Source organism: Medicago sativa, chromosome 4 (genome assembly GCF_051527215.1).
Source record: "Medicago sativa cultivar Bolivia chromosome 4, Bolivia_mono, whole genome shotgun sequence".
NCBI classification, from domain to species: Eukaryota; Viridiplantae; Streptophyta; class Magnoliopsida; order Fabales; family Fabaceae; genus Medicago; species Medicago sativa.
In genome coordinates, this window is record NC_140752.1 from 39,114,677 (window position 1) to 39,130,949 (window position 16,273).

The following is a 16,273-nucleotide window of genomic DNA, read 5'->3' on the forward strand; positions in this document are numbered from 1 at the left end:
AGTGCATAATTTTTTAAATGTTAAACCACCGGAGTCAAAATTATGACATATGATGCTGATTTTGTTTATAGAATATTAAGGGATATTGTTGCAATTTCTTCTTGTTACCTATCACCACCAACATTGTTAAGAATTTTAGCCACAGAAAAGATGGCACCAGAAGACAAAAGAAAAAAATAACAACAACAAACGTGAAAAAAAAGAACATAGAAAGAAGAAAATGAAACTTATGACTAAATGACTAAATAAAAACAAATAAAAGAGACATGGGATTGGGATAAAAGAGTGCAGAAAGTATAACTTTCAATTGCAATGGTGTGAGGAATTGCTTGCAAATGACCGCATTTTATAATGAGAGCATGAAGATTGAAATTTACATAATTAAATAGTATTTAATCTAAATGAGAAATTAAAGGAGAAAATACTACTGGATGTACATCGTGATTTGTTTTTGCCACAATTAGGTGATATGTAATTTGTAATGGTGTAATAATATTAAAGGGGACATCATTCTAAATCAATTCCAAAAAGTTAGCAATTTAAAAATCAATAGAAAAAAGTGTGATTTTTTTCCTAGTCAAACCATGCATGTGATTCAAATCATAGTTTTAGTAAAAAAAAAACATAATTTTTTTTTTGAAGGAAGTAAAAAAAAACATAAATAAAATGCAGTAAACATTTAATTCGACACAAATAAATAAAACGATACAATCTGATTAACTTATTATATAAAGATGACACATGTTACACCATAATTGGTTTACATATTAAAATGTGACGATGCCATGCTTCAAAAACTCGATATAGATATCACAAAAAAAAAAGACTCGATATGGAAACCTTTTTTAATTGTTTTTTTTTGTTACAAAACCTTTTTTAATTGTGTGATGATGCAATTTGGTTAAATGGTAAAATGACTATTAATTATGAACGTTTCATCACAATAAATGACATTTTGTTTTTGAAATAGCAATAAAATACATTTTCCTTTCATAAACTTAACATAGTTGACATTTCCTTTCATAGAATCACATATTTTTTATCTCAAAAAATAAACATCTCAAAAAAAAGTATCACATCTTTTTTATATCATTTTTAAACACGGTCTCCCGATTTTTTCTTTTTTTTTTCCACTAAAAAATAAGGTAATAACTTTTTAAACATGGTCTCCCGAATTTTTTTTTCCCACTAAAAAATAAGCTAATGACTCTAAATAAGTCTTATATAATATGAGCATTTCATATTATATATCTTTATTAGATTTTTTTTTCCTGTAACGAAAAAATAATTTTTTATTTTAAGTTGATTTTCGGTCCATAGAATTTTTACTTGATTATTCACAATAAGAACACAATATTTATTAAAACGAAATAATGACAGAGTACATTACCATTTGGTTGGCAAATTTCTCGTTTCAATCACGGTTTCAAAATAAGTACCTTCCTATCAACCAATTTTCAGTTACCAAAATTCATGTCATTTTGTTGTGTAAATAAAAAAAAATTAAATGCACCTTAGAATTCTAGCATATTACATCTTGTTGTGTAAATCAAATAAAACATTAAGGCTATGTTTGGTTCTATGGAAAGATTGGAAGATGGAAAGAAAGTGAGTGGATGGATCCACTTTCCATGGTTTGGTATCACTGAAAAAGGGTAGGATGGAATGTTTTAGATGGGACCCACAGGCAAAAACCTTTCTGCGCAAATGTGAATGGAAAGATTGATGAAACAACCATATTTATTTGAAAAGTCTAAAAAGCCCCTAGCTTATATTGTTTTTGATTTACGTTTTGCTGTTCATTTTTTTTAATAGGAGTATATATATAAGGGTGTTTATGTCAATCACTAAAAATATATCATTCTTTCCTCCAACTTTCTAATCCACTTTCTCTTAAACCAAACAACTAAAACAATCCTCTCACTTTCCACTCCCTTTCTTTCCTTATACAATCTTTCCTTTCACTATCTTTCCTCACACTTTCTTTTTGCAACCAAACAGACCCTAAATGCACCTTAGAATATAAGCATGCCATGTGTACTACCGACAAAAATAAGGTAAATTTATATAATAGAGATAGAGATTAACCAAAACATTAACACTCATAAATTTATTTATCTTTTAATAACACGTTCTCTTTCATATGTAAATGTTAAACTGAGAGACAACAAAAAAAAAAAATGCTAAACTGAGAGAGATCTTCCTTGTTGATGGATCTAGCATTGATCTGTGAAGGTGAAGAGTGAAAGAAGTGATTCTGACAAAGATGATGGTGGATTTGAGTCCATTCTCGAACGAGAATTTCGACCCAAAGAAATGGATCAACTCAGCTTGTCAGAGTCGACACCCAGAAGAGTCCTTAGACAAACATCTGGTCGATTTAGAGATGAAACTTCAGATGGTTTCCGAGGAAATCGGCGCTTCTCTTGAAGAACAAAGCGCCGCCGCACTCCTCCGTGTCCCTCGCGCCACTCGTGATGTCATCCGTCTCCGTGATGACGCCGTTTCTCTCCGTTCTGCTGTCTCCGCCATCCTCCAAAAACTCAAGAAGGCGGAGGGATCTTCGTCTGAGTCTATATCGGCACTCGCTAAAGTCGATGTAGTCAAGCAGAGGATGGAAGCTGCATATGAAACTTTGCAGGTAGCGATACTGAATTTGAAATATGATATAGTTCGAGTAAACCATCAAATTTGTACCAAATTTTCAATTTGGTCCTGACTCTATTAATAACTCAAAATGATCTTTGTTTCTCATATTGGTCCATGACTCTATTAGTTGTTTTGTATTTTGAGTGTTAATGGTTCAATATCTTTTGGATATTACTTGGTGGTTAATGACATAATGTCTTTTGGATCTTATTTGGTACGTTAATGGCTTAAAATGCAAAACAACTAATAGAGTCAGGAACAATCTGAGAAATGTTTGACAAAGACAAGGACCATTTTGAGTTATCAATAGAGTCGGGGACCAATTTGAGAATTTGGTACAAAAACAGGGACCAATTTGGTGGTTTACTCGATATAGTTCGTTGAGATTTTCTGTAATGTGGCCAAAACTTAATAACAGGATGCTGCTGGATTAACTCAATTAAGTTCGACAGTGGAGGATGTATTCGCCAGTGGTGATCTCCCTTGTGCCGCTGAAACTTTGGCTAATATGAGGCATTGCTTGTCTGCTGTTGGGGAGGTACTAATTTTTCTCCTTTCGGTTATGGAAAATATCAAGTTTCGGTACATTTACTTGATGTAATAAAGTTTGTTTTTGCCTTTGCATGTTCTATGCATTTAGGTTGCTGAATTTGCCAACATAAGAAAGCAGCTTCAAGTCTTGGAGGATAGGCTAGACACAATGGTGCAGCCTCGTCTTACCGATGCATTATCCAATCGCAAGGTTACGTGTACTTTTGACACCATATGGACTTACATCCTATGATTTGAATTTAATCCATTGTCTGAGATGTTGTTGTTGTTGTTGTTTAGGTTGACGCAGCTCAAGATTTGCGTGGAATTCTCATTAGAATTGGAAGGTTTAAGTCTCTGGAATCACAATATTCAAAGGTACATTTAAAACCAATAAAGCAGCTTTGGGAAGACTTTGAATCAAGAGAACGGGCTAATAAGTCTGCAAATGAGAAGAATGAAATGGAGAGGACTTCAAGTGGTGGTGGTTTTCAGTCAAGTCCACCTACATTGTCATTCTCCAATTGGTTACCAAGCTTTTATGATGAGCTACTACTTTATCTTGAACAAGAATGGAAATGGTACAATTATTGGTGTTTTCTTCTATTGTTTTTACCGTTGAACAAATGATTGATTAAAGCACCACCGATACTATATTTTGATTGTCTATGTCAGATGTCAACATTTGCTAGTTAAATTTCAAGTTTTTTATCCATCCAAAAATGGTTTGCCTGACCAGTGATTTTGTACTCAAAACTTGGTGCTGGTGGATTTTAATATTCTATGTCCACCTACTAAAAAAAAATAAGCTAGCACAAAATGATATTGACTAAATTTGGATATTCAGGTAGTGTAATAAAAACATTTGAATTGTTGTTTGCAGGTGTATGGTTGCTTTTCCTGAAGATTATAAAACTCTTGTGCCGAGGTTGCTAAGTGAGACTATGATGGCTATAGGTGCAAGTTTCATATCTCATATCAACCTTGCCATTGGAGATGCTGTTCCAGAAACAAAAGCACTGGCTAAAGGTTGTTCATGAATCTTTTACATGTTTTTTTGTCAGAGAAAATCTTAGCTATACGTATGTATTCACTGTTCAGTAACTGTTATCCACATTGAATTTTAAAGTAATAATTGAGAGAGAGAGAGAGAGTTCTTGCTATATTTTGGAGAGGTTAGATCAATGGAGGTAGGAAAGATTTGGGAGGAAAATTGGGTCGGGCAAGTCCGGGTGAGGAGCATAGGGTTCCTTTCCTATTAGGTTTATCATTTTGTTTTCTTCTGTATTGTTTGGTACCATTTTGAAAGGATCTCTTCTCCAATTTATGGTTATCTTATCATTTCAGTTTCTTGGTATACTCTGTACAAAATTTTATCTTCTGGTTGAGTGACCTAGGCTCTGTTTGGTAAAAAGTTGTGGATGGTAGATAAGCTAGCTGATAGCGAATAAGATTGTATCGAATAAGCTTGCTGATAATTGATAAGCTAGCATATTGGATTTAAAGTGTTTGATAAAATTAATGGTTGAACTAATTGATAAATCTACAATGACATAAAATATATTTTTAATTAATAATAAAAATAAAATAAAACAAGATATTGATAGTAAAAATGAGAGAAAATGTGAGCTATAAGCTATATATGCTCGAACACTACTTGAAGTAACATCTCAATAAACCCTATAAGCTGGTGAAAAAACATTTTCAGCTCATCAGAGAATATCGTTACCAAACAGTCTACCTCTGATCGTACGTGCTTATCTATAAGTTATCCACTATAAGCTAGTGGTTTGACCTTGCCAAACAGAGCCTCAGTATGATAGAAACCCAAGAATCATTTCAAATCAGTTTTCCAGTTCAAATTTTCAGTAACTATCCATTCATTGGTTCTTCTAACACTTTTCATTCCCTTTTTTCTCTCCAATTGACCATCTGAGTTTAATTTATAATAGAGAGTAATGTAAGTTGAAAAATTGATAATTTAGCATATATCTTTCATTTAGCAAAAAGTGTAAGATAATTTCCATTGTTAACCACATTATGCTGTGTTACCCCATAAATCAATTGATATTTTAGCTCATGAATCTTTGTAGGTTTATCAGATATTTTATCTGGGGACATGCAAAAGGGTATTAAGCTTCAGACAAAGCACCTGGAGGCCTTGATTGATTTACACAGTATCACGGGGACCTTTGCAAGGAATATTCAGCACTTATTTTCTGGTTCTGATGTACAAATTTTAATGGATGTGCTGAAAGCTGTGTACTTGCCATATGAATCGTTTAAACAGAGGTAAAAACTTATTTTAATTTGAAACATAATTGAAATTGTTTGATAAATCAAGTTTGTCTGTTCATTCCCTTTGACATATGGCCTCAATATTGTGGAAAAATGGACGGGTCTATGGAAATGCATTTTAACTTCATATCTCACAGTTTTCTTTCTAAAAATTAGAAGAATAAAATAAGAGAAATGGTAACATAAATGTTGATAAACAATGATCTTATGTTGTCGAGACTCGAGATGCATGGACAATATTCTTATATATAAAACCCACTTGGGTTGGCCTGGTGGTATTGACTTGAGATCTGGGAGTGTGCTCCTCCTCAAGGTCTCAGGTTCGATTCTTCCCAGTGCCAATTTAGGTGGGCTAATTTAGCTTCTTCAGAAAAAATATATTCTTATATATAAGCATCTATTATACCCTTTTCTAATTCGTAGAAACATCTTTTTTTTTACTATCTTTTTGGGAATATCTATAGGTATGGACAAATGGAGCGTGCCATCCTTTCCTCTGAGATTGCAGGAATAGATTTAAGAGGAGCTGTAATTCGAGGGGTAGGAGCCCAAGGAGTTGAACTCAGTGAAACCGTTCGTAGGATGGAGGAGTCTATTGCTCAAGTTATTATACTTCTTGAAGCATCTGCCGAGAGATGCATCAGCTTCACTGGAGGTTCTGAGGCAGATGAGCTGATTCTTGCCCTGGATGACATAATGTTAAAATACATTTCCACTCTACAAGAAACTCTGAAGTCACTAAGAACTGTCTGTGGTGTGGATTATGGTGGCGATGGTACTGGAAGGAAAGAGGCTAAAGATGGAAGCCAAAATGCACGGAGAGTTGATTTGATCTCAAATGAGGAGGAATGGTCTATGGTTCAAGGGGCACTGCAGATCCTTACAGTTGCAGATAGTTTGACAAGCAGATCTTCTGTCTTTGAAGCATCTTTAAGAGCTACTCTTGCTAGACTAAGCACAACTTTATCTTTTTCAGCACTTGGTTCAAGACTAGATGAAAACCAGACTATAAATGGTAATGACGATGGGGAGCCATCTTTAGGTGGAAGGACTGCCTTAGACATGGCAACACTACGGCTGGTTGATGTGCCTGAGAAAGCCAGGAAACTCTTCAGCCTTTTGAATCAGGTATATGTAAGATTAGGTTTATCACAGTCTCATTTTTATTTCTTCGGTTTAGAAATTAATAGAAGGGATAGTGGATTATTCTTAATATTTGGATTGAGAAGAGCCTTGAAAATATGATGTTTATTATTCACATTGATAGATATTACTACCTCCGTCCCTAAATATAGTAACCCCTTGCCTAAATCACAGGAATTAAGAAAGTAGGTGGTAGTATTAAATTTATTTGATAATTGATATTGTTTTACAAATTTATCCTTCAAGAGAGAGAACTAGATTATGTTCCCCTCATAGTATTTATTGTTGATCGTAGAAAAAGATGTAAAATAAATAGGGGTATGCTGGTAAAAAAAATATATTGCACTTGAAAATTCAAAGAGTGTCTTATAAAAAGCGACAAGAAAATTTCTGAAGAGGGTCTTACATGTAGGGACGGCAGTCGTATAATTTAAGAAATCAAATAAGCAAGACTTCTATGGAACTGTTTTCTCTGCTTCAGACCCTTTAATCTGCCTCCTTTTGTTTTGTCCCTCCTTGAATAGGAGGTGAAAAGGCATTTATTCTTTTATTTCATTTAAATAGAACTAAATGTTTAAGAGCATAAAGAAATGGGGAAGAAATGACATTTTCTTTCATCGAGTGCTTGGTTGTAATCTGCAAATGGTTAATGCAAAGTTAAGCCACAGCTAAAAGTTTATGCTCATGATTTTCAAGCTTAATTGACCATCATTTTTTCAACCAAAACAATGAATGTCATTTATTTCACAAATCATTGCTTTCTAAGACGAAAAGGCTGACTTGGTGTTCCTTTTGCTACGTGCTGACACTTGTTTCTATCTATTCAGATATATTTTTTGTTTTTTGTTTTCCGGCATTACATAAATATATTTTTTATTATTTATTTGCAGTCTAAAGATCCTCGTTTTCATGCACTTCCCCTTGCATCGCAAAGAGTTGCAGCATTTGCCGACACTGTTAATGAACTTGTATATGATGTCCTCATATCTAAAGTAAGGCAACGACTCAGCGATGTGTCCCGTTTGCCAATATGGTCATCAGTTGAGGAACAGGGTGCTTTTCATCTCCCTACCTTCAGTGCATATCCACAGTCCTATGTGACCAGTGTTGGTGAGTATCTTCTTACTTTACCCCAACAATTGGAGCCCCTTGCTGAGGGAATATCTAGCAGTGAAGCCAATGATGAAGCGCAGTTCTTTGCAACAGAATGGATGTTCAAGGTACTAAAGACTTAGAGAAAGATTGTTAGTTAGGAAGAGTACATTTTCTCTTTTGTCTGAAATAGTGTGAATCAAGCTTCATTTTCTGCTGCAATTTAATCTGCATGCTTCAGCATAAAGCTAATATTCATGACCCAATATCAACTTAATTTCTGCTGAGATATATGTGTCTGAGATCAATATTTGGCCTACATGATACTCAGCTAGCTTAGAATAAACAATTTTCATTTTCTAACACAGTAGTAAAGTTTCCTCAAAAGTTAAGAAGACAGGGCTAAGTTTTCTTAGTTTCCAAAAGTTGAATAAGATACTACATCCATTCATTTTTAGTTACCATTTTAGGTTGAAAAAACTAATAAATCTTGTTACTATTGATGGAATTATTTGTTTTTTCCTAGAATCAACTATTTATTATCTAATACCATCTATTCCTCTCTTTGTAAAAAATATTTAAGAGTATTATTGACAAAACAGTAATTAATGTTGCATAACTTTGAAAATGACAAGTAAATAGGAACACAATTTTTTTATAAAAGTGACAAGAGGATAAGAGGGAGTAATTTATTGGGGATTGTTCGTGAAAAATGAATTATTCAAAATCATTCAAACTGTCATATGCTACTTAGACCTTGAATTTATTGGGGCTTGTTCGTGAAAAATGAATTATTCAAAGTCATTCAAACTGTCATATGCTACTTAGACCATGAATTTCTTTTCTTTCTGCACATATGGACTTAATGGAGTGGTGAATATGACTCACATTTAATGCTGATTGTATTAAATTTCAGGTTGCAGAGGGTGCAACAGCACTTTACATAGAACAGTTGCGTGGGATTCAGTACATTACAGATCGCGGTGCACAGCAGCTATCAGTTGATATTGATTATCTTAGTAACGTGCTTTCCGCTCTGTCAATGCCCATCCCTGCAGTTCTGGCTACATTTCACAGTTGCCTTTCTACCTCAAGAGACCAGCTAAAAGATCTACTGAAGACAGATTCAGCAAACCAACTTGATCTGCCAACAGCAAACCTTGTATGTAAGATGCGGCAGGTGAATTTAGATTCATGATCGAGCACTTCCACCATCTCCTCTCTTTTACAGATATGTTTTTATCTTGCGGAGAACATTCTTTTACATCGGCAATACTTACTAATTGAACATTTTTTGTTATTGTTGAATATAACTTCTTTTATATAGATTTGTGACTAGTTATTACGCATATAATGTACATCACTGCATTGTTTCTTTTTTCCCCTCCCTCTACCACGCTTGTGTGCTAGGCCAATCTAGGAAGATGCGACCTAAGTGTGAAAGAATCGTCCGAGTATCTTATCATTGTTTAAAAAAAATCTGTAGACATCTAATTTTGTTTTAACCGTTTACTAGAATCTTCAATGCATGAACTCAAATAATTTAGCAGACTCAAAGAAATACACCTCTCCTATCTTCCAGCACAAAAAATTTGTTGTTAAGTTTTAGGTAATTATAAAAAATAAAAAAAAACTTTTAAAAAGAAAATTATCCGTAGATATTTATATATACCCGTGTATACGTAAAAATTTGGGATTACCCGCTTATCAAATATTCACACAGATATGAAGCAGACACGTCATATTTATCCAATGGGACTGGCACGAATGTCATGGTATATCTTTTCTCGGAATCCACCGCACAATCATACTCATTTCTCTAATTTGTAACACGGTAGGTTCAGTTCTTCAAGTTTTTTTTTTTTTTTTTTTAAGTCTAATGATACAATTCACACGTTTGAAAAGTGGAGAGTTGCTAGTTCAAACCAACACTCCAACATATTCAATGTCAGTCTTCACCGTCTAAATGTACTCACTTATTTCTTCTATTTTTACCCTATCATCTGACATGTTAGTATTATTGTTCTAAAAACACCAAACCTCTCATCTAACATGTTAGTATTATTGTTCTAAAAACACCAAACCTTTCTCTATTTAAAGTTTGATCTAGCTTGACGTAACGTAAGCGAGGTCGTAGGACATATCAATCGATCTTAACTATTCTCACCCCTACCTACAAGTAAACCCAAGTCTATCTCATATGTTTGTAGATGTTGTCTCATTCCTATCATGAATAGATCATTGGGAAAATTGCACAGACCTCTCATGAGTAAAACATCTTTTATATTGATAAAGATTATATTTGTTTGTCGCTGTGGAATTAAGCTTTGGAGTTGCAAAGAATGAAATATCATAACATCAGCTTAAAGTATTAACAACCGAAGTCAGAACAGTGAATAACAATCAAATTTGAACTAATGGATCCCTTGTAGCATTCTCCATCTTATTCCTTCTACACCCATCAAGCAGCAAAGCAGTGGTTTGGGGTTTGTGATTGAATCTAACCATGAGACTGTGAGGCGAGATCACTTTCTATGGATACCAGGGCTGCATCTGCGACTGGATGTTCATGAGAAAGAAGCATTTTCGTTTTTTATACGTTGAAAAGGAAGGATTATTTTTAATAAAAGATGGTTGGAGTTAATGACAGGGGCGTTGTTGTTGAGTGAAAAAATGGAGGGAAAACGGAATATATTCACATAAACCTCGGAGAAGGTTTAGTATAAATTTCCCTAGACTAGATTGTTTGTTGTATTTTTTTTTTTATTGCAGAACCCTAGCTTATTTGTTGTGTATCAAGATACGTAGCAAACAGTGTGATTCTTATTTGTCCCAACAAGACCGTATCCTCTCCCGTGACCTCAAACATCGCCGTGTTGGGTTAGAGAATGAAGATCTTAACCAATTCACCATAAACATACAATTTTCTACAATGCACTTGAAAATAGTAGTAACAATGTAAATCATTGGTCATTACTATAATATTAATTTATAAATATTTCAATTAACTGACTAATCAAGTCTGCCCTCGCACATTTTTTGCAAGACAGTTCGAAAAGAAGATTCTCCTTTCAGTTTCACATTGGATTAAATCATAACAAATAAGTAGCTTAATTAAATTTAATTTAAACTTGTTAGAAAACGTACTTGGATTATCACTTTGAAACGTATGTATAATATATCAAAACGTTATTTTTAATGTATCTCAATATTATGCTAGAAAAATTATGAATAAAAATGCTAAGTAAACTTTTTTGAAATAACTTCTATCAAGCAAAAGTGGTAGTTGAAAGGTCAATGTACATTGTCAAAAATTAATCTACAGACATCAAATTTTTAACTATCATTTTTCCTTATAGTATTTCATTTCAGAGGGAGTAGCCAACAGCTCAAACAAGAGAAGATGGAACTTGACGATGACAAGAAAATGAAATCACACAAAGGGCAGCTAATTATTTCAAACTCGCTCATTTTTATTTTCGTGGAACTTTACAATCATTACTAAGACTAATTTCCAAAGTATGCTTATGACCGCTACCAAGATTTATCAAACGTTTTGACTTCCAGTTGAGAATGTAACATAACTTTCTTCACAATGTAAAAAGAATAAGCTAAATTTTCATTGAGTTGTTTCTCCCATCATGACGCGGTTATTTACCTGCACATATCATGTCCAGAAGCTATCTAGCAATTAAAAATCACAATTCATAACGACATTTGTGTTCCTGAACACCAAATTTAACACTCTTTAACAGATATGAGAGCCAATTACCTCAAATCGCACAATAACTTGTTTGTTCACAAAACAAAACGTAGCATCCCAAAGCCCAGTTCAATGACAGTTTTTCATGCAAATGACTATTTCTGATACAAATTAACTTGGCAAAGGGCCAAATACCTGTATTTTCCAGTCCTATGAATGTTCAATTCAAACAGTATTTGGCAAATCAAGTTTTTTTTTTTTTTTTTTTTACGGATGAGGTAATTCACCATTCCGTACGAGTTACCAATTGGACAAAAGTAAAACTGCTAAGTTTTGAGGTGGTAACATGCAATCATCTTTTCCCCAATAAAATTATGAGTATGAGTACCATGGATTTGGGAAATGCCTAACAACAAATTCAGTAAGATTACCTATATCTTCTAAACCGGTGCCTTCAGAGTGTAGTTCAATGACAAATGTATGTCAGAATAAGCAGCATTTATAAACCTGTGCTGGTTTATATCAACTTAAGAAACAAGAGTAATGAAACATACAAAAAGGGCAAACAAAAACATTTCCATGAACAAATACCAATCTTTCCCTCAAGGTAATAAGATTCACATGTTACCTCAAAACAAGAGTAAACCATCCCCTTTTGCAGCAATGACAATCACTCATGTAATTTTGCGTCTGACATCTTTACTCAATCAAATGATTTCCAGAAAATGCATGTAAAGAAAGACTACACACAATGTTTGAGATTAATTATCATAAATAACTTAAAATTAAGACGCAAACCAATTTATGAGAGAAGTTACAACAGCGAAATGCCTACCTCGACCCTTTTCTCCATTAATAATATTGATGAAAGGGAGATTGTATAGTCTCAAGAAAGCTCTGAGATGGGAAATTTACCCTTTGATGATGAGAAAACTTAAGACTCCAAAAACACATATTTATATAAGTCTTGGGATATTAAGGTCTACCTCTTTTGAATTTAAATTCTGACATCTATCGAGAAATTCCACTACTTGGAGCAAACACAACTTCAAGACCTTCTGTAGTTATGCTTAATAGGGGAACGTGATCTGCTCCGATTGTGGTACCTGTCTCTGCTTCCATTTTTTCCGTTCCTCAACCTAGAAACCATCCCCCTTCCCCGATCTCGATTACCTCTACCTTCATATTCCCGAGATCTTTCACGATCCGAGTCTCTATCTCTGTACCTATCACGCTGCCTATCTCGATCTTTATCACGATATTTCTCCCTATCACTTGAAACACTCCGTCTCTTTCTCTCAGGATCCTGCTCCTTTTGTTTTCTTCGCTCTTCTACCTCTTTTTCCCGAGTCAATCTTTCTTCTTCCTTAGCCTTCTCCTTAGCAATCTGAAAAGAAGAAAAAAAATATACTAACTAATTTCAAGAATTATTTTATTTAATAAATGTATAGATTAATTAAGGATAAAACTTACCTTGTATTCATTTATGAAGTCACGAACCATACCATAGCCAACATGCTGCTTTCCTGCGACATGAGACTGAGTTCTTTCTGCAGCATCATTTGCCACAAGAAACGAACCACATACCTCACAGAGTGCCATCTTCTTCTCCTGAAGCATTAACACTTTTTCATTTTGAGGTTGTGTTAAGACTGCCTTCTCGGTATTAAGTGTCTCCACCTGAAAGAAAAATATCCCGCGAAAAAATAAATTCAAGAGAATCTCAGTCACGGATATTTCAAATATAAATCTTCACAAGTTCATTTCTACGATTGGGGTCATAGAAACTTAACAAATCATCAATAGTATACACAAGGAAAAGGGTGTGGCATCATCTTTAGCACCTTTCTCATAAGAGCTTCAGCTTCATCAACCTTCCCAGCTTCACCAAGAGATTCAACTTGTTCCAGAAGGTTCTTTATTTTCTCCTCCAGGACAGACAACTGTTCAAATTTTTCAGCTGTCAGTGGTGGCGGTGGTGGTAGCTCCACCTCTTGATTAAGACGTTCTCGTCCACGTTTTACTCTTCTATCCAAGTCCATCACCTGTGATTATTACCAGAAAACATGAAGAACATCAGCATACAAGCAAAGGTCAACTGTTTTTAATGTAGAATGAGGATGGCAACAGATAGGTGGCCTACCAATTTCTCACAAAACTGAGCAAGATCGGCTTCAAATTTAGGCACGTATGCATCATGCCTTGGGGAATTCTCAAAACTGAAGTCAACAAAACAGTAAAAATAATTAAATTTGAAACTCAGTTACACATTTACGGGAAATCAAAAAACAATTTACTGGCATTTTATGCTTTATTTATCGGCATATCATGGATGATCATATATGACAGCAAATTTTGCACAATAGAGCAACCATGTGCAGGCAGGCAACTGCAGGAACTACGCATACCAAATTATCATAGGCATATGTTATCAAATGCCATACATGACAAAGTAAAATATGCAAAGGATAAGAAACTTTTAAAGGGAAGCAATATTGGTACGGTGCACTTCTAATGGTATTTGAACAAATGACCATAGCCCCAATTGAACAAGTCATGAAATTGACATTCAAATTTAATATGGGTAGCATACGCTCAAAAGGTTAACAAAAAAAATTAGGGTATACTTACGGTGCTTCTAAAAGCACCACAGCACTAAGATAGCTTAACCACATAGATAGAAGAGCAACACTAATGACATTTTTGTAATAGACGCACGTCTAAAACGCAGAAGCATATTAGTTTTCTGACAGTAATCAGGAATAATTGCAGCAAGAATACAGAAGCATCACACAGCACATCACCAGAAATCTCAAACTATTTAATAACTAACAAAAGTTATTGATGAATGAATATATGTGCTTACTTTTCTTTCAACTTCGGGTCATGTATTTTCGGGCAAGCTCCTGCATCGGTTTAAACACGTTAAAAAAATAAATAAAAACTCCAACCAAAGCTATCACAGTTAATAAGATCTTTAGAGTTGAAGAGGAAATTGCACAAGAGTATCATAAAGTTCATTCTGTTTCATGTAGGCAACAATCTAATACAGTAATTGACACCTAGGTAGTCAATCCCGGATAACGGCGCGGAGCGGTCAACCCCAAAAGTGGGGGTAGCGGGATCTCCAAGATTAATAATTTTTTGAACAAATTACATGAATAATAACAAGTATAAACAAACCATATATTTAATATAAAATTAAACAAACAACTCAAAACACAAGTCTTAATCAAAATATTACTTCCTATTCCAAATAGGAACAAAAAGTCAAAGATTGGCCACCGTCGCAATTTTCCTCAGGCTGATCCGCTACTTTGGGATTTGCCAGGATTGACTGTCTAGGTTGACACTGACACAGTATAGTTGAATTGACACAAAATTCCAAGGATGCAATATCACACTACAATTGCAATGTTTTTGAAAATCACGGGCTGCAGTTGATTTCAAAGGGCCTGTTTAGATTGAGCTTATGAAAAAAGCTTATGCAAATAATTAAGCTTTTATGTTAATTCATAAGATCTTACTAACGAAAATTGTATATTCATAAGCTATGAAGCACGGATACTCCTCGGATTAGACGTGTCCGACACCGACACGACACTTACACTTGTAATTACACTGAATTATATTATTTTTTTCAAATTATTAGATGTGACGGCGTGTAAGTGTCCGTGTCGTGTCCCGTGTCCGTATCCGTGTTTCATAGTTCATAAGTTGTTTTTTTTCATAAACTACCTTAACAAACTTATAAATAGTACATTAATGCTTATTTATTTGCAGAAGCTGCTTCGCATAAGCTCAAAAATAAGCCAATCCAAACGGACCCAAAGTCCTTCCTCATACTCATTTGTAACATCATGTTTTTCGTCAAAAAAATAATTTTTTTAAAACTGATTTTGATTCTGATAAACAAACACGAAAAGATTAATTGACTGACCGAGATCACTGCGCGTGTTGACGAAGAGATCGTGAGGGCAAAAGCGAACCATATAGAAACCACAAACTTCCTTATCATCCCAACTCACTTCTTTGTAACCCCTTCTTTCTTCCTCAGTCAAGTTTCGAGCTGAATTAATCAAAAATCAATGAGATCGATTTATCGAGTGAGTGAAAAGTTGAGAAGAATTTATTAGTACGTACCTGAACCCATGAGTTCGTCGAGGAGAGCTCTTTGAGCGTCCATAGCTAACAACACAATTCAAATCGAATTGATTTGATTTGATGAGTAGAGAATGTATCAATCAATAATTTAGAATTTTGTATCTAGGGTTTCTTGTGCTATGCGGTGCTGTGTTGTGGGAATCAATCAAGCGATTACGTGACTCAAAACCTCCTTTCGCTCTATCTCTTTTTATTATTTTGACAAAACTATCTCATTTTATTGTTTTTTTTTTCTCCTTCAAATAAGACTAAAAAATTCACCTATAAATAAATAAATGGAGTGTCATGGTTTAAATTTTTTATTTTTTTTAGATAGTCTAGTGACTAGAATTCATCTCATAAGGTGGGTGTCCGGAGTTCGAATCCCGGCTCCTGTATATAATAATGCATTTGTTCTGCCAACTGAGCTATGTTCACGGGACAAATTTAATTTAAATATAGTTTTTTTTAACAAGTAAAAATGATATATATTAATACTGACAATCAATCTTTTCAGCACAAGGTGTACTAAAGAGACCACTAAGAATTTATAAAGTCAACACCTAAATACAAATATAAATCGGCCGATGCCCAAACATACAAGTGGGCTCGACCACCACATATGAGTCCCAAAAACAAAAGGACTTTCTTAACTTGAAGCCACCATAAAGAATACTCCCTCCGTCCCGGTATATCTGAGTCAGTTTGGTTTTT

General features: G+C 34.3%; 2 protein-coding genes across 6 annotated transcripts; one reads left to right on the forward strand and one right to left on the reverse strand.

Annotated features, from left to right (window-relative positions):
* Positions 1-2,141: 2,141 nt before the first annotated feature.
* On the forward strand, positions 2,142-9,062 carry LOC146929305 (conserved oligomeric Golgi complex subunit 7-like). The gene is made up of 9 exons (XM_085701262.1): positions 2,142-2,641; positions 3,068-3,187; positions 3,290-3,391; positions 3,481-3,761; positions 4,064-4,209; positions 5,274-5,472; positions 5,943-6,606; positions 7,512-7,841; positions 8,630-9,062. The coding sequence occupies exons 1-9, from the start codon at positions 2,267-2,269 to the stop codon at positions 8,909-8,911; spliced, it is 2,499 nt and encodes an 832-aa protein (XP_085557388.1). The 5' UTR covers positions 2,142-2,266; the 3' UTR covers positions 8,912-9,062.
* A 2,103-nt stretch (positions 9,063-11,165) lies between these two features.
* LOC146929306 (LUC7 N terminus domain-containing protein) lies at positions 11,166-15,744 on the reverse strand. Of its 5 annotated transcripts, none has more exons than XR_015005989.1 (9): positions 15,560-15,744; positions 15,357-15,485; positions 14,283-14,322; positions 13,560-13,635; positions 13,261-13,461; positions 12,890-13,096; positions 12,403-12,803; positions 12,252-12,313; positions 11,166-11,371 (listed from the first exon to the last, which is right to left on the reverse strand). XR_015005989.1 is itself a non-coding variant. In XM_085701263.1 (7 exons), the coding sequence occupies exons 1-7, from the start codon at positions 15,600-15,602 to the stop codon at positions 12,465-12,467; spliced, it is 1,035 nt and encodes a 344-aa protein (XP_085557389.1). In that variant the 5' UTR covers positions 15,603-15,744; the 3' UTR covers positions 12,171-12,464. The 5 variants fall into 5 exon arrangements, 1 of the variants encoding a protein (XP_085557389.1); XR_015005988.1 differs by lacking the exon at positions 11,166-11,371 and adding an exon at positions 11,991-12,158; XR_015005986.1 differs by lacking the exon at positions 11,166-11,371 and adding an exon at positions 11,991-12,158 and having other exon boundaries at positions 12,252-12,803.
* Between the last annotated feature and the right edge of the window lie 529 nt (positions 15,745-16,273).